Source organism: Solanum verrucosum, unplaced genomic scaffold (genome assembly GCF_900185275.1).
Source record: "Solanum verrucosum unplaced genomic scaffold, falcon-dt-bn FXZP01000103.1, whole genome shotgun sequence".
NCBI lineage: Eukaryota > Viridiplantae > Streptophyta > Magnoliopsida > Solanales > Solanaceae > Solanum > Solanum verrucosum.
Window position 1 is genome coordinate 545,271 of NW_026020048.1, and position 18,940 is coordinate 564,210.

General features: G+C 34.8%; 3 protein-coding genes across 5 annotated transcripts in view; 2 read left to right on the forward strand and 1 right to left on the reverse strand.

The window, feature by feature from the left end:
- The window catches only part of LOC125822764 (protein NUCLEAR FUSION DEFECTIVE 6, mitochondrial-like), a 286,093-nt gene that overhangs the window by 7,336 nt on the left and 259,817 nt on the right, over positions 1 to 18,940 (forward strand). The window lies entirely within an intron of this gene.
- Positions 1,235 to 5,888, forward strand: LOC125822736 (protein DEHYDRATION-INDUCED 19-like). 2 transcript variants are annotated; one of them, XM_049502172.1, is made up of 6 exons: positions 1,235 to 1,412; positions 1,544 to 1,683; positions 4,678 to 4,755; positions 4,874 to 5,163; positions 5,322 to 5,438; positions 5,564 to 5,888. In XM_049502172.1, the coding sequence occupies exons 1-5, from the start codon at positions 1,316 to 1,318 to the stop codon at positions 5,428 to 5,430; spliced, it is 714 nt and encodes a 237-aa protein (XP_049358129.1). In that variant the 5' UTR covers positions 1,235 to 1,315; the 3' UTR covers positions 5,431 to 5,438; positions 5,564 to 5,888. The 2 variants fall into 2 exon arrangements, with proteins under 2 accessions (XP_049358129.1, XP_049358130.1); XM_049502173.1 differs by having other exon boundaries at positions 1,243 to 1,412; positions 5,569 to 5,888.
- On the reverse strand, positions 9,445 to 18,480 carry LOC125822694 (MACPF domain-containing protein NSL1). Its single transcript, XM_049502126.1, has 7 exons — positions 18,057 to 18,480; positions 16,563 to 16,801; positions 15,605 to 15,809; positions 12,804 to 12,887; positions 12,529 to 12,712; positions 11,005 to 11,171; positions 9,445 to 10,345 (listed from the first exon to the last, which is right to left on the reverse strand). Exons 1-7 carry the CDS (start codon positions 18,327 to 18,329, stop codon positions 9,656 to 9,658), a joined length of 1,842 nt encoding a protein of 613 aa, XP_049358083.1. The 5' UTR covers positions 18,330 to 18,480; the 3' UTR covers positions 9,445 to 9,655.

Sequence of the window (18,940 nt, forward strand, 5' to 3'; positions counted from 1 at the left end):
GAGAGATGATAAAGTGTGATTTAAAATAAAATCAAAATTGAATTGACCCAAAAGTCAAGTCATATTGTCATTGCAGTAAATACCAACCACCTCAATACTGAAGTAGGTAATACTTTTCACTCAACTCAGCTTTAATGAAAATGAAATAATCAAATCAATAATTAGTACTAATTTATTAAAAAACTAATCTATTTTTATAGTTGAGAATAATGAAACTTTTGACTTACCTTCATAAATGTTACTAGTATATCAGTTTCAATTATTGTGTCGCTATTTTTAAAATTTATTCTAAAAAAATTAAAAAGAAATTTATTACTATTTATCTTTAAAGTGACATTCTTTTTATAACCATAAAAATGACATATTTAAAATAATAAGTTTTGAAGTTATATAATATAGAGATATTATGATGTGTTTAATATTATAAATTTAATTTTTTAAATTTCAGTTTAAACTTCATATTCACTAAAATAATTTTATATAAATCATGATAGAAAAATATAATATTTTTAAATTATAAAATTTACTTAAAAAAAATTAAACGAACTAAAAAGGAAAAATACTTTTTCTATTTCAAAACAAATATCGTCTTAATTCATTTCACGTCCAATAAAAATAATAATCAATACAAGTATAATTTATAAGTTATCCATATTTCGTTACTCATAGATATTACCTGACTATTAAGAAGAAATATTTCTTTAAAATAAAAGTATAGCTAAAATTCATCGGGTAAATAGGGATCTGTAATAATAACAAGTGTTTGAAAAATCTTACAATATATTTCACTACGTAAGACTCCTGCCACCTGTCATGTCCCCTGCAATCTCTTACACACAAATAGTTTGTTTGGATTTATTTGACTTTAGGCTTAAAAAATAATGATTAATATAATAAAATATAAATTGAAGGTTCCAAATAAATTAAGAGAAAAATATTCTACTTGAAATGAAAAATAAAAATATTTGATAAGTAAATCTAAAGGAAGATAGTATCCCTTTAATCTTCTCATCAATGACCAGAACCACCATAACCACTTCCTCCTTAAGCATTAAACAAATGCACAATTATTATACTAAAATAATTATTAAAATAAAATTTATGAGAGCATCACCAGCAAAGAGAAAAAAAAGTCAAAACAGTGTTCTATTTTCAAATTTCAACATCCATAGATAAATAAATTATGGATTAATTTAATTCCATCAATAATATTTTTAAAATAATTAATTTTTATTTTCCTTTTTGTGCTTTTATTCTTCATTTTCAGCTCAAATCCATCTCTCTCTCCCTCTTCCCCTTTCTCCTCTCTTTCTCCATGGATTCCGATTTCTGGACCTCTCGTCTTGCGGCTGCTAAACGTCAGTTAAATTTACAGCAAAACCATTCCTACAATCATCAAACTTCTCAACTGGGTTTGTTTTTTCTTCTCTTTTGGATTTTTTTTTTTTTTTTTCATTCATTGATCTGTAAAAAAAAATGAGATTTTTTTTTCTGTTTATTTAAAATCATAGCAATTAATTTTGTATGATTTGTGTTGAAGTAGACAGGCTGAGCATCGATGATTTCGAGGTTGAAGAAGAGGTCCGACCCGATTTTCCATGCCCGTATTGTTATGAGGATTTTGATATTGCCTCTCTTTGTTCACATCTCGAAGAGGAACATTCTTGCGAGTCCAGAGTAACTGTAAGTTTCTTTCCAAATCATTATATCTAACTAGATGTATCTGTTTTTGATTTATTGTTTGGATTTGCTTATTTGATTTTGGGTAAATACAAATTTGAATATGAGGCTTCTTTCCATTTCCCTGAAATAAGTGGCTTGTATGTAAAGAAGACATATACAGGGTAAAAATCTGGTAAAGGTACAATCTTGGTTGATTGGTCACTGATTACTCTTACATAAGCTATAGGAAGATATTTGAACCATTGGTTTGACAGAAGAAAAGTTTTCTGTTTGCTTAAAATCTATACCAGATTAACTTTCCATCGCTTAGATGCTGGCAGGAATTGGTGGTATATTTTTCCCCGGCGCATCAGTAACAGAGCTTGAGTTAGATCTTGGCACATGCAAGTTGCAACAATGAAACTGCAAGGTCTTATTTTTCTTGTTGATAGGTTAAAATTTTCATTAGTAAACACCAAGTCAGTGTCAAAGAATTTGTAAAAGTTGTGTACATGACTAAGCCTAAATTATCCTTGTAATAGCTTTGTATGAATATCTTTGGTATAACTTCATTTCTTCAGAGTGGTGGTTAGACAAACATTTTTGTATGTGGTAGAGTAGTGGAAAGTCAAGAACGCCCACATTCAGAAGATGAATGTAGTGGAGATGATAATGCTCAGATGAATATGTGGGCACACTAGGAGAGACATGATCACGAATGAAGTTTTATGGGGCAAGGTGGGAGTGGCATCCATGGCGGACAAGACGAGGGAGTGGCATCTATGGCGGACAAGACGAGGTAGATCGAAAATGGCTTGGGAGGTGATTAGACTTAGAGATGGCATAACTTCAGCTTACAGAGGAATGATCCTAGATAGGAAGGTATGGAGGTCGAGGATTAGAGTAGAATGTTAGTAGGTAGCTAAGTGTGGCCGCTCGTTAGGTGGGAGAGGGAGGGGGCTAGCCTCATATACTCTTGTCTGTATTTAGTTGTATTTTGTAGTCACGCAGTATCTTTTTTTCATTGTCTTTTGCCATCTGTTGTTCCATTTTGTTTTGTGGCATGACATTTTGCTGTCATTTCTTTTTCTTCTTGCGACCCTATTCTGAATAACTTCACTTTTTGAGCCGAGTAACTTCATATCTTCTCCGGTACACACTCAAGACTTTATTTGACGCTGCCATATGCTTCCTCAAGGTTTATGATATCATTTAGACACCCCCGGGGGTTAGCTCAATTGGCAAAAGTTAGGGAACTAGCTCAATTGGAAAAAGTTCGGGAACTTGTATATTAGCTCACAAGTTTGGGTCTATGCCAAGCGAACTAAGTCCATATTTAAGTGGAGAAGGGTAGAGGGAATCTCCCATCATCCCCAACTTTCGAAGGCTGTAGTTGGGCTAAAGATTTGGCTCCAGGAAAATTTCTCGATCATAAAAAAAAGTATATCATGTAAAGATCCTGCTTTTTTCTCCTTACACATATATGTTCATAGTAAAAATAAAGCTTTTCTTTTCGCATCTCCTATACGTAAATCCAAATTGATTTTATGTTATTGTTGTAATGTCTTCTAAGTTTACGCATTACCACCCTTTCTCAAATTTTCATCGTGCGTCCATCCAGGTCACACAGCGTTACGGGCATGATGCATTGCACGGAAGCAGCCCTTAGCAGTTCGTATTACTTTTAATATCTTTTTTTTCTTATAATTGGAAAAAAGGCAATTTATCTCCCTTTGCTAGGCATGTTGCAACTCCTTATTATAACATCAAAAAGCTTAATAAGACATAATACTCCAACCTCTAGAAGGCACTTCGCCTAATTTGAAATACATGTAGGTGATGCCAGCCGTGTCGGAGTTGAGCCAAGGTCAGGATTTAATATCAAATATTTTCAGTCCTTTATATAGATATCATATGGCCAGCATGCGTTTGTAACCTTCACAATTTTCATAAGATGGTTACACTGCTGACGTTATTCTAATAGTGGATTTAAGGTTTATGTGTTGCACTAATATTGGGATAACCAAAATTATCCTTGTGATTGTAGTTGAGAAATTAATCAAACAGCCTCTTGGTCTTTGATCTCATATCTCCAATCAGAGGATATTTGAGTTACAGCGTTGAAGTTATTAGTTGGATGTCACTCCTTTCTGTGCTATGTGCTGAAGAAGAACATTAGAAGATTAGAACAAGTTGTCTGTTCCACTCATTTTGGGCATGCTTCATTCAATACTCAATACTTTGTTCTATTAAAGTTGCTTAGTGCCTTCTGCCTTTCCAAGCTAGGAAAATTTTGCTCTTAATCAAGATGAGTCTGGATTTTATTTCACTAAATAATTTTCTTAGTTCTTTAGTCTGCTTAGAGGCTAGATTACTCCTTTTTCTCATCTGCTCTAGTACCCGAGGAATATGTCTGTTAAATTAGGTCTTGGGCCTAACTCACACCCCAAAAGCTAGCTCAAAGGGAGGAGGATTGCCCAAGCCATATAAGGAGTCCACCCATCTCATTAATCACTGATGTGGGACATTTGTCATTCTTTAACACCCCACCTCACGCCCAGTGCTTAGCATCTGGTGCGTGGGCAATTTTGATTTTGGGGGCCCCAACATCGGGTGTGACGGGCCCTGCTCTGATACCATGTTAAATTAGGTTTTGGGCCTAACTCACACCCCAAAAGCTAGCTCAAAAGGAGGAGGATTGCCCAAGCCATATAAGGAGTCCACCCATCTCATTAATCACCGATGTGGGACATTTGTCATTCTTTAACAATGTCGCCTTCAGTTTTTTTTCCCGTTCTTTTCTTACATTTGCATCCCACTTGTGGGACTATATTGGATATGTTGTTGTTGTCTTACCTTTCTAAATGCAATCTCTCCAGACGAACGTGATGATTACAGCATATAATGCTTGCAATGTTATTGCTTTTACCATCTAATTGTTCCTCGTAGCTTATCTTGTGGTGAGTCTAACCTGCTGGATAAACATTTACCTATTCCGTATGCCTTCCATTGCAGGTCTGTCCCATTTGTTCTCATAAAGTTTCAAGGGACATGCTAAGTCATATTACAGTGCAACATGGACACTTACTGAGGATATCCTTTTCGATTTATCATTACTTTATAAAGATAACTTCTTGTTGAAACAGTATGCTGCAAATCTTTCCCTGTAATACTTTCCAATCCGGGTGAAGTTTCTTTAACTCTGAAACACGTGCAGCGGCGCCGTAGATTACGTAAAGTTGCAATTCCTAGCAGCCAGGCGCTTTCTCTACTAGGTAGAGATCTTCGTGAAGCTCATTTGCAGGTACTTTTAGGAGGCAGTGGATATCGATCAAGCACTGCAACATCAACCACTGCAGCGGCAGCCAATGACCCCTTCCTCTCATCTCTAGTTTTGAACTACCCCACATTTGAAGCAGAGGAAATTTCAAAATCTGTTTTATCCAGTGTTGAGGACTCTACTACAAAGAGTGTGACATCACAACATATATGGAAGTTAAGGTAGTGATGCTAGTTATTTGTCTTTACAATTTAAATCTACCAAATTCTCCCATTGTCTCTTTAGTCCTTGTATTTTTCAACTCTGTAGTTGAGGTTATAAACATCTTAAAATGATATATTCAAAAGGTCTTCTATCTTACTGACTTCATTTTCTTCAGTTTTGACCCTTCACTTAGTGCGGAAGAGAGAGAAAAGAGGATTAGACAGGCTACTGGAAGAGCTGTTTTTGTGCAAGATCTGTTTGCCTCTTCTCTGTTAGCTGACTAATTGGAGAAGTAAGTATTGCAATACAAGATAATAATTTAAGTTGAAAATTCAGATAAGGGGCATCTTTAGATAGTTTATCGATTCGTTTTGTTGAAAAATCCAGTATGTCTAATTTGATGTTTTCTTGATGCAGCATAGTGATGCATAATCATCCATCTCCTCAAGTCCTCTCAATCAGAGATTTGGTCCCTGAGAAAGATTATTACCTAGTTTGTTTTTCGCTTTAATGATATTGTGATATTGTAATTTGTAATCTAGGCATTGCAGAAAAGTAGTTTTGTCATGGCAAGAAGGATTTTAATCAGGACAGCAGCACTAGATGTGTACCAGCAGTGTTGCACCATTTGTTTTAATTATTTTTCCTTTATAGTTTTCCTCCTACTCTCACTGTTTTATTCTCTTGTGATACAAAGGAGAAAAAGAAAGTTTATTTCTCTAATATTTGTTGATGTCTTGTTCTTCCTCCCAGTGTGGTACTCTTTCACAACTCCTAACTTGACCTAAAATTATTTTCATGGACATCATTTATTATCTGTCATCATTGTTGGGTAATGTCAATAACCTGGCTATGGTAATGCCCAGGGTTAGGTGGCCCGGATTGGTATCATAATCAAACATGACATTTGCTTGGTGGACTGCTTTTGCTATTAGCTATAGCTTTTGATAAGCGCTCCTCAATTTCTAGCTGTCTGACCATTAATGTCCAAAATTAAATGTGAGGAGTAGCAAAGTTTAATGTCATACTCTACTCAGGTTGTCGGAGGCAAAATCTAACACTCAGATTGATTGCGGCCCAACATAAATGTGGTTAACTGATGGAGAAAGGCTTAAATAGAGCGATATAGATAATAATAATATTAAAAATAGGAAGGTATGGGTTCCAATTTCGAAAGAGTCATTTTGGGCTATCTCTTGGTAGTTGGTACCACTAGATACATTCCCAAAATTTATGTAATTATTAATGATGATGATAATAATAATTAGAGGATAGATCTATGATTAAGACCTAATTAACAAATCATTATAGTTTGAAAAAGATTGGTACCTAATAAAACAAAGTTGCGACAGCCCAGCCAGCAATGGGACGGCCAGCAGTTACACAGGTCGGTGCTGTACTACATAGATAGAAAGCATTATGTGGTTGTTGGATGGAAAAAACAAAATAAAACAAAATTTACTCTTTTTTTTTTCCTTCATTTTATGTCATATTCAGATATGTGGATGCTATATATTTTTTAAAAGATGATAATCTGCTTTTCTCACTTGAAGAATGATGAAAAGTTTCTCTACATATACAAGTGAGTCACAAATAATGGGGAGAGAATACTTGTGGTGGGATGAATAAGATCCCTTGGCTCTTAATTAAGGATCTTTAGTATAAAAAAGTCAAAATATTTTCTTCTTTAATGAATTTTACCTGCTTCTAATTTTAATTAAATGTGAGACTAGAAACAAAAAAGAAAGAAAGAAGAATTTAGGAGAGAGAAGTAGCTTAAAAATAATGGTTTGAGATATAAAAAGGGACAATTAGTTGAAAAGGTATCGCATCAAAAATAAACTAATAGTTTGACATTCATTTTTATTTCCTTTCCTCGTTACGAATATGTGAAGAAATATTATATTAATATACTCAAATAATTCTACACAATAAAAACAGATTAACAACATCTTTATTTATAATAGTACAAAACTTAATTTAACTAGGACAAATTATTATTCCAACTGTATGCTTTACTATTGTTGTTGTGCTCGTTGTAAATTTCTTTCTGTCTGCAAAAGTTTCCTTATCATATATATCGCATATAATTAAACAAAAATGAGAAAAACAAAACACGTAAAGAAAAAATTACATAAATACACAACTTAAGATAACATAATCTCTAAAATTTCCTATCATTTACAAAAATCCCCTCGGATACATCCCTATCCCCTCTCAGATATATCCCTATCTCTTTCGGATACATTCATATCGAACACATCTCTTTTATTAAGTAAATGTATTATTTGCAATGTATCGAACAATGAAGGAATATATTTGAGAACAATGAAAACTTTCTGGATATCATGTAAATTAGCTCCGAAATGTGTGGAATTTTTGTAAGTTAAACGTCAAGGTAAAATATTAATGTGGGCTCAATTGTCACAGTCCAGCATTATTGGGCCTAAACCACCAAGTGGATCAAATAAGCCCATCCAGGCCAGCCTATAAATCTCATTGATTATGAATTGATATTTGTATGTCCACGTCATTTCCACCAAAGATTTATCCCATTAAATAAAAAAAATAAAAAAATAATAATGCATTTTCCCTTGTTCCCTGTTTGGTCCTTTTTCTATTTAAATGCCCCCACTCTGTAAATCTATCATGAACATGTCTATTCTCTTTCATCAAATATCTATCTGCAAAACATTATAAACAAACAGTCCCCAAGTTGTTGTTTAGTTTTATGATCTTTTGGAAAAAACAAAATTTAAGGATGTTTGAATTGTTTGTGCTGGGATGTACTGGTGTTGTGATGTTCCTTCACGGAGCCAATTTCTTCTTCCATGCTCTCTCTCAACATATGGCCATTCGTTCTCTCAGGTACACTTTTTTACTTTTTATCAGATCAACGAGTTTAAATGGAACGATATGAATAATCATCAAAATTTATATAATATGATTTTAATTAGATTTGATCTTTATTATCGACAATCTTCGCAAATTTGAACGTTCAATTACCGTTAATTAAGTTTCCTAGTTAATTAGCTTGTTGATTATTTAATTTTAATATATGGTTTTTGAATTTTTTTTATTGGGTGCAGCTTCTTAGGATTTGTTGGTTGGTGAAGATGATGACGAGCTAAAGTAAGGTTGCACCAACAGCTATGTCATTTTGTAAATATATTTAATTTTTTCTGTTTCTTTTACCTTTTATAAGACAAATGTTACTTATATTGTTGTAGACTTGTAGTCCCAATAGAAAATGGAAGAGAATACCTATGATGAGAAAATATATCATCTATATTGTAATCATTGAAAGGGCTTTTGCCTTATTTTAAGTGGTACAACCACCTTTCAATTATATCTACTGGTTTAGTTGTTTTGTATCTTGTTATTTTACTGTCTTATTCTTATATAATCTTATCTTGACGCCTTTTTTCTTTTTTTTTTGAAAATTGAAGATATATTGAAATCAGTCTATTTTGTGCATAAAAGTAAGTTATGATTTGCATACATTTATCATCTTCAGATCTATGGTTATTGTTGTTGTACAACAACCTTAATTTCAACTCCTTTTTTAAGAGAAAAAAATTTATATTGAAGACTAGTAGATTGACAACATGGTTTCTCTATAAAACATGTTCATGTCATCTCCTGACAGAATTATTCATAAAATTTTAACATGAATCGAAGTGCAATCTGCAAATGGATAAACAATGAATGTAATTGTAGTACCCTTAATTCTTATTTTCATAATTGTATCAGACTCGGTCACATTCATATTGATACAATTATTATAAAAAAATATATATTAATTGTATTTATACTAAATCAGACAAATTTAATCTAAAGAGATACAAATACTATATATAAAAAAAATATTTATTCTAATCGTATTTGTACATAAATTAGACAAATCTAATCTAAAAGAGTTGCAATTTTATTTTATTTTTGTTTACGCAACTACTGGTGCGGCTCATATATTTGCTATATTAGGATTTTTTATTTCATTTGGTCTAGGGAAAGTGGTGTGTACACAGCTTTATCCCAATCTTTTAAACTATTTTCAGAACACCCTCAGTTGAAATAAAGCATCCCAAAATCAAGCAAACTACCAATATCTATTGGAAAAATATATATATATATATATCTTCCCTATTCTTTGGAATGTACTTTAGAGAACTGCAAAATATGATATAAGAGACTTGTCACTTGAGCCAGAACCACAGTGAGATGTTTTCTTGACGTCCATCAACTTGGAAACATTTTCAAGCACAAATATATTATCCGGAGAGCAATGATGAGAGAAATAATAAGAGTGCATTTGGGAACGTTAAATGTACACTCAAAAACTCTTCGTTTTCTTTCAACAAAAGTTCATTGTTTCTTTACACGCTCAACTGGCCAATTTGACCTTGCTATAACACCATTTTGCATATCTGGCAAATATAAGATGAAGAAGTATACACAATGTCCTATAGAGAAAGATAGATAAAGCATGAAATGCAATCTTTCAATCCTTTATATCAACAATGACTCCTCTGTAAGTATGGTTAAGAGGGAGTACTTCACTTTCATTCTTATCCTACTATCTTCTACACACAGCTTTACACCAGTAACCACCCAGTAACCAGGTGACTCCTCGGGACCTCTTACCATTTCTGTTGTATCAACAAAGTGCGACATCTTTGGTGCTCTTGCTGGTGAAGGTGGACCACCAGGATAAACCGCGGAATTCAAGTCCACCTTTGTTGGCTTCTGGGGTTGGTTTAGCTTTGTACTGAATGGGGTGGTGATCAGCATTGAGATCAAACCTGATTTTCGACATGTGGTTGCTGGTCCTTCCCACTCTGACCGACGGATCTTCGCTGAGGCGACCATTGAGAATCCCAGCCTCAGGAAGAGGACCTTCTTCATTCCAATAACCTTCACCTCAAACCAGGCCTTCGTCACAATAGAAGCAGAGTCATCGATCCGTGTTCCACGGTATTCTACTGGAGCAGTGCAAACATGTGAAAATATGCTCCATTTGACAGGTTCAAGATACCCTCGTTCAACTGGTTCATCGACAGGCTCATAGCTAAGATCATCTGTTAGTTGGATACTTTGAGGAAGTGCTGATAGATGTTGAAGATGGATAGCCAGGTGATCACTCCTTTTACCTTCCAAGTATAACCGAATTCCAGTTACTGGCCTGTTTCCAGAGTCAACCTGCAAATATTAGCAAGAGGAGAAAAAGAAAGATCATTCAGAGCTCCCACCTCAACTAAGATGTCCCCAAAATAACAAACTATCTAATTATAGTTACGTTAATCTTCAGCTCTTTAAGATCTTAGAAATGCTGATCATAGAACAAAATCAACAATAGTCACACCTTTTGCGAAAAGTTTATGCTTATGTAATGCAAAAAGAAAGTTGAAGCACAGGTTGCTCTGTGGGGGATAAAGGAGGTAGATTACATATTCCCCAAACACGAGAGTAGAAATTTAACAGGCTCTCAAGGAATTATTTGATAGGTCAAAATCACCAAGTCGAGAAAATGATCATCTCTACTACTCCAAAATAGATCAATGAGAAATAACATAAAGGTATGCCATCAAATCAAAACACACTATAGAAGTGCACCGTCCTTCTGAATTTTAAAACTAGTACAACAAAACTAGTCAATGCACATTCGAAAAGCATAGGAAAGAACTGCTCTTGCTGCATTTCCTTTATTCCTTCCAAGTAAGGGGAAAAGGGTAAATTTTTAACTATAATTGGGTCTCTCTGCTGATAAATATAAAACATCAAAATGCTGCTCTTGAAAATCCTGATTAGAGAAAAAGCTTTCTTGATGTTCTTACACTCTTTAACACATGAAGATATACCTTTACAGTGTTAACATATAGCCTTGGACCCATCAAAGTGAACTGCAAGGATGGAGAGGCCTGTTTTCTGCGGCGATGACCAAGAGGAAGATCACCATATGCTGGAGCCCACTGCCGAGGTAACTGAAATTCTAAAAATTGTTCAAGTTCCTCGATTGGCGGTTTATCTGCAAAAAAAGAATATTCATTATCAGAGATAAGAAGCAGTTTTTAGTCATGTAGCTCTAAATGAAATAAATGGAAAAGAACTTCACAACTGTTGACACGAAAACAAATTTGATCTTCCTAAACATACAAGGAAGATAATTCTTTCATAGAAGTCATATATGTTTAAACTGTGGGAGGGCTTCCACAGAATAGGAGTGTAATAGTCACATGTTCTGCTCTCACAAAACTGAAGACATTTGCAAAGATCAAGCAAAAAAATGTAGGATTTGTAACCCAAACAATTCTACAGAAGCTGGTGATGGAAACTGAAAACACACATTGAAGCAGGATAACTTCTCCAATTGCCAAAATGCTTGACCCAACTTCTTATAAGATCGTGTGTGTATTTTTGCTCTTTGTCCACGTGATAGAACTCTTCATCTGGTTTTGTGCTGTTATCAATCCAGTGATGTTTTGTTTTTTTCAATAAACTAATGCAGATAGACTAATTGTATTCCAATACATTCTTATATTTATGAAATACATGAAAAATAGCAATAACTACAATTCAATCCCAAACTTTTTTGTTTAACCAGCTGGTATCCAGAACTCTGACCTGACTAAACCTGATTCATGTAAACATAGGGTCCATTTAAGAGGGAAGCATTCCCTACTAGAAATTTTTACATTCCTGGTGCTCGAACCTGAGACTTCTAGTTAAGGGATGAGGGATCCATCCCACCAATATCCCTATGTGGTGAAATCCCATACTAGTTAATATAAATTATATGTATTCTCAATAGCCATTTCTTTCATTTGGAACAGTCCCACTCCAATATTCAATAGTTCGTTTAGGCAAATTAGGGTTCTCTAATACAACAACAACAATAAACCCAGTGAAATCCCACAAAGTGGGAAATTAGGGCTCTCTAATGGCTCATTAATATCTTTTCAAAGACGATCTGTATCATATAGAAAAAAAACAAATGGTTTTATGTCAGCATCAATTACAACAATCTATTCATTGTATAAGGCTGTATTGCTGCTCAAAAATCCAAATAGATAAGAAGGAAGAGTTCAAAGCAAAAGATAACTGGTAAGTTAATTATCTGTCTGCCTTTATCAGGTAAACTAAGGCTCAGAGCTGATTCTAAAAAGAATATCTCAATTGAAATGCTGTGCATATTATTCCCTTCTCATTTTCCATTCTTTCCGTCTGTTCGTGCTGGAATTTGTAGGGAGAAGAGAATAAGCTAGATCTTGTTGATATTTTGGTTCTCATTATATTCACAGGAATAGCCAAAACCTCAGGTATACACGGTGAAGAGCATCATTTCCACCAGAAGAATAAAGCAACAATGAAATAGACATACTCACATCGCAGGTAAAGATTAATTGCATGGCTTAAAAATCCACTGCCCCTTACACCACTCAACAGTGAAGCGATTGGCACAAACGACATTGATATGGCATTGGGAGACTGTGATACAGTTGGAAGCCACTGACTATGACTTTGACCAAAATCAAGACCTCCTCGGCGGATATGAATACTTAGTAGATCCTGAGTGAAGAATTCAAATCCAAACCCTTTACAAAAAGCTTATCAACAGAACACATAGCAATTCATTTCAGAGGAAACAAAACGAACTTACATCAGCTTTCGAGTGAGACATAATAGATGGTCTCATTGAGTTTGCAAATGGTAGATGCGGATCTGAGAATATTGATTTTTCGCCCTGTCATGTGTAAGAAATTGGAACTCCTGTCAGACTATTTGTTTTGTTTGATCTGTGTAAATAACTTGTAATGAAATTTTACAATGAACATAGTGTTTCCATTTTGCTTGCCTTTCCTGGAGAAATCCATGGGCATGCCATTATTTACCTTAAGTTTGTTTGACTAACCCATACATAACTTTGTTCCATCACAATTATGACTTGTGGGTTGTAGATTCTCAGTTATATTAAAACAATAGATTTCAATCCCTCAGCCCCATTTTGCTTGTGTCCAGCTTTCAGTATTACGTTCTCTTGAAAAGATTGATCACTAGCAATAAATGTTTCTACAAGAATCGGATTTAGCATTACATTGTACCACGACACTATTTCTTTATTAGCCCAATCCAAAAAGGGTGGCACTTAACTAAATTCGCCTCAATTCAGTGCCTAATTTCTTCCACAGCACCCTCTATTTGAAGGCAGACTGTTGTCTTGATTGGGGTAAATTTGGAAAAAGTTTAACTTGAATTTCCCATTTTATCCCCAATGACAAGTCATTCGTAGCAACACAAGTAATAGCAAGTTTCAAAAGTCTTGTGTCCACACAAATGTAATGGTATATTTAAGATCACAAGTTTCAAATGTCTTCCTTTCTATCTTAAACTTGGTGTACATCCAAACTATGCATACAAATCGGAACGGAGGGAGTATGGTGTTACAATTAAATTTACAGTAGCTCTTTTTACCATTTCAAGAAATTCTAAAATCATATTGATAAATCTCAATTGTAATAGCCTAGTTAAATCATTCTCGATCTTAGAAGAGAGTAGACTAGCTTAAACTAATTGGAGGAAGGCAGTGAAACACTCTGAATGTCCTTTATCAAAGAGAACTGACAGACACCATAGCTAATATTATGCAGAATTTTATTGCTTCAGAGCCAGCATCATTCTCAATATATATGAATCTATAGAGGCTTATTCTGAATTGCAGCTTATGTAGTACACCAATACATGGCTTCTACATGCCTGAGCAGCCATGAAGCACATCAATCATCAAAGTCTCATCAGTAAAATGGGATAATTATCCTCCGAAAGATTTCGGAAGTGACAGAATTAGCTTAGCAAGCAAAACACATCCTCAAGTGTGAGGGTGATAGTTGAAAGGAGAAAAAATGCTGCCATACCCAGATCCTGAAGTAAGTCACAAAATCCTTTCCCGATATTCTCTCTTTCAAACTTCATCTCTGATCGACACAACCTCATTTTCTGACACGACCCAGCACCTCCCTCTCTCTCCTCAGAAACATTCTCCGATTTTCCCTCTTAATACTTAACTCTATCTGGCAAGCACACTCCCTGAGCATGGCTACTGAGATCCCCCTCTCCTACTTCCTAGGACTGTAGATCAACATTTTCCGATGCATCTGTACCGAAACCCCCCTTTTCTTTTTCCTAAACCCAAAGTTCACCCACTGTGAACTACCACTATAGAACTTCAGCCTGAACTTTCAGAATTCTCACATGGGAGAAAGCAGCATTTACTTCAATGCCGCTTTCAAATCCTTTGATATCACAAGGTGGACTTCCAACAATGAAACATGAATCAATTGGGTTGAAAGGAGTCGTAACATAATGAGACGCTTGACGATGAGCAAAAAGACTACGAAATGGGTATTCTTTGCTCTCAAAGACGCCTCAACAAAGCTATTTTGAACTGGGTTTCACAAGCTGAAGAACCTGGTCGATAGATATGGTTCTGCCGACATATCTGATACTTGATCCAGTGGAGTTAGGAAGGAGTCACTTTCACACATAACATGTTTTATTATGAGATAGATCTGACCTAGTTGCCAAAATAAATGAGGATCTTGGAAATCTTGCTCGTTAATGTGAAGTCCAAGTTCACAAGGAAGTAGAGTCAAAGTAGGAGTTGTTTTAAGGAAAGTTATGTGTTTTCTATAATCCTTTCTTTATACTCTAGGGTTTGAAGATTTTATTCGATTCATGTTATCACTAACCCTTGTTGACTTGTGTTCTATATATTGTAGAAATTGCTTTCTTGCAGATTTATGCTCTTACATTGAGAGCATCTTGAGAGCAAAAGCAAAAAATAAAGTTTATGTGAGCAAGAAGAGATAAAACTGAAGAACCAAAACTAGTGTTGAAGTTCCATCAACTTCTACAGTTTGTCTAGTTCTTGTAGCAAGTGTTCGGATTTGTAACATAATTTCCTTATTCTAGAAGCAGTGTTCTTAGGTGATCTTTTGAGAGAGAATTTTGTACTTTTACGCTCGAGTTAGCTTGTAGGTGTAGCTACGGTCAAAGTGATTGTTGGTTGTTCATGGCTAGAGTTAGTCTCCAAGGTTATAGAATTATAACCAAAAGTCCAAAACTGCTCATTTGTTTTAGTGAAGTTTTGAAAGTAGTACTACCAATGTGGGTCTTGTTTTTTACTTCCCTTGAACAGCAACTTTTTCCACGTAAAATATTCTTACTTATTTGCTTCCGCAATTGTTGATATAGAAGTTGGTTGAACCAATACAATCCTTGTACTCAAGTTCAACTATTTACTATGAAGTTGGGAAAAATATTACAGGACGAACATTAGTCAAAACATTATTCACCCCCTTCCCACGCTTATACTGTCTAGAAGGTGCACCAAAACAACAATCTATATATATATTAAAAGAAAAGGTAGTTGCACTACAGATTGAAATATAAGATGTGAGATACCTTTGATTTTTCAGTAGATCTAACAGATTTTGCTATCTGGCATCCATTTACGTCTTCTGAAAATTTTTCATCAGCTAATTGCTTGAGTAATTTCTGCACCTCCATTGGCTGAAGAATGGAATTTTGCAGCTGCTTTATGTGAATTACATCTTTACCTCCCATCTTTACCCCAACAACAATATGGGTGCCATATTTTTCAATAAACCTGGAAAATCATACAATTGGTTTCATAGTTAATATTTTTCACTATTTTCCACCTTAGTATATAAGGTATAATAGATAGAAAGTTATGTCAACCTTCGAAGTTGAAAGAAGGCATAGAAAATCAGTGAAGGAGATAAAATAAAAATCAGAAGCAGTAAAATTCAAAGATTTCCACAAACTGTCTTAAGGTAAAGAACCTGCTTTTCCCATGTCCAAAGTTCAGGGCCATAGCGACTCTCTAGAGTTCTTCAATCATTCTTTATCCATTCCCTTTTCCCTTATTCAAATTTTTACTACTTCATGATAGAAAAAGACGGAAAGCATTGACAATGTTTTTGGATAGAAACAGATAAGAGAGAATATCTTGTCGTTCGACTTAGGAGGAGAGAAAAGAAAATTAAGGACGAAACAGATCTTTACTCTAAATAAATATCCTAATGTAATTCACCCAACCAAAAGAAACAATCTCAGATCTCTCTCTTTCTCCATGATATCCATCCTTTTCAGTTTTTCTTCTTTCCTTTCCTTAGTTTCCAAACACAAAGCATAATATGGGGAAAAGATGCTTCTGTAATAAAATTTGCAGCCCCCTAGTTCAGACCTTCTGCGAATCTAATTCATCTTATGTCATATTTCGTAAAGGAGCATGTACCAGATATATCCTTGAGATTTTGAACATACACAACCTTTATCTATAATATCCTGGCGCGTCAAAAAATGGTTGTTCAAATGACTATGGATGAGAAATTCTTACTCTGCAAGTGCAGGAGGATCCCAAGAAGAAGGAACGTCTTGTTTTACTTGCTCAGATAGTGTTAGATGGGATCTCACCAACTCAATATTGTACAAGGTAATGAACCAACCATCAAAAGCGAGAAGCTTTGTCGAAGCTGCATCTTTTTGCCAGCATCCCTTGTGACCAAACATCGCATTAAACAACCCAGAAGGTATCTTACCAGACAGGGACAGCTCCTGATTCAATTGTTCTGACATCTGAATGCAATGAGCAGATGATCGGGCAGAAAAGGAAAGATTAGTCAGATATGCACATCGAAGTATGAAACATTAGACTGAAATGAATTATCAAAAGACCCATAATAATTGGAGTTTTGCAAAACAAGTTTTAACAATCTGACAGGCACCAAAAAGTCATCTTTCCCAAGCAATTATCAAATGGAAAGCATAATGATTGCTCATAAATGCACAAAAGAACTAACAACGCCCCAGAGGAAGAGGGAAATAACCTCTTAAATAAAAAATTTCTTTAAAAAGAAACAAAAGGGAGATTCACTCCACCCCCAGAATAGGTAAAAACAAATCTCATTTTACAACTCCAATCACCATATTCATTTATCAATGTTGAATTTGAACTGGACTGTGACAAAGTTCCAGAAGCCAAAGAGATTGATGTACGTACATGTCCTACAATAATGAATAAACAATACTTCTAGAAGACCTATTTTATGAGTAAAAGGGTACCAGAAACCTTCACACGCAACTGCGTGACTACGCGAACTGGACAAAATATTATCCAATAACCAACACTTCAAGAAGACCTATTGTATGACCAAACATTACCAGAAACCTTCACATGCAACGACGTGAACAGGGAAAAACTTTATCCAAGTCTAGATAGCTTAACGCCTCTATCCATATTGTACTCAACTCACCAGAATGTAACTGCATTACTTTTTCTTCAAGTATGAGACTTGAAATAGCAACACTATTATTTACTGTTTCTCTTTGTGCACATCAGTTAATCAACAACAACAATATACCTACTGTAATCACACAAACTGAAACAAAGAAGGGTGGTATTTATGCAGCCCTATCCCTACCTTGTGCATGTAGAGAGGCTATTTCCAATAGACCCCTCGGTTCAAGAACATCAATTAATCACAAACATAAAATTAATCCAAAATCTTCAAACTCAACTAGTAGGAAGAAAAACACAAAAAGTTTCATTCTTTTCATTAGAAAAGAAATTCCAGTCCCATTTTGAAGCAAATTACATTTCCTAGAAATGAAATTTCAGTCAAACCATCAAATTGAAACTGATTACAAGCTCTTCACCATCATTTTTCGGATCTTTTTTTCTTTTAGAACAGCAGCAGCTACAAAATCCTTAGAAAAAAAAATCCACAATTACCCAATTCCCATTTTCCATTCATACCCATATCAAACACTTGAGGAAAAGTATATACTAGTAAAAGAATTTGAAATGAAAAAACTGAAACAAAGAATTTACCTGACTAAAAGAAAGAGCATCAGAGCGAAACCTAGTTCGTTCCCCTTTATCGCACTTGATAGAGGTGGAAACATTAGAAACCACCACCCCACCAGGCACCAGCAGGTCCTTGGTCGACTTCTGATCAACCTCTATCAAACCCGACCCATTCGGTCCGATTTTACATGCTGTCAACCGGATATCACTTGTCAAATCATAACCTAACCCGATCACAGAGACGGCTCTTTCTGCAGCCGTTTGTGGGTCCATTCTACTACTAGGATTTAACGCCATCTCTCAAGAAAAACCAAACCCAATTCGAATTTCCCAAAAGGGTGTCAGAATCTGGAACTATATTTTTACAGTGATTGTCTTCTTCATACGAGTCTTTGCCCTTTTAAAGTGCTATTTCCAGAATTAGAGCTGATGAAAGAAGAAAGCAAGTCTTTCTATTTTGTCTGTATTCCTTTGTTGTTGTAGAAATGACAAAAAAGATGAACAAGTTGAAGTGGGTGGGTTGTTGAATGAGGGGATAATTTTGTCATTATTACTGAGTTTAAATATTGGAGGAAAGTCATCTGTGACGAAAAAGCCAGCTTTTTTTGGCGGTGTTGGGTAAAAATTCTATGGCGTGTTTGGGTGAAGAAGATTTGACTTTGACTGACTGAAGATGGTATAGTTGGATTTTTGTGGGCAAATGTGAACGGAGCTAGCGGCGCCTGGCCCTACTTACACACATAACTAAGCTTATCTATTTGTATTTCTCTTTTACACAATATTTCTCTATTTCATATCGTATTAATTATATATGGAAAATAGTTTATGATGTAATATGTACTTATTAAGAAAAATATTTAAAAATATAATTTTTTTTTATTATTGTCTTTAAATTTTACGAGTAGTGT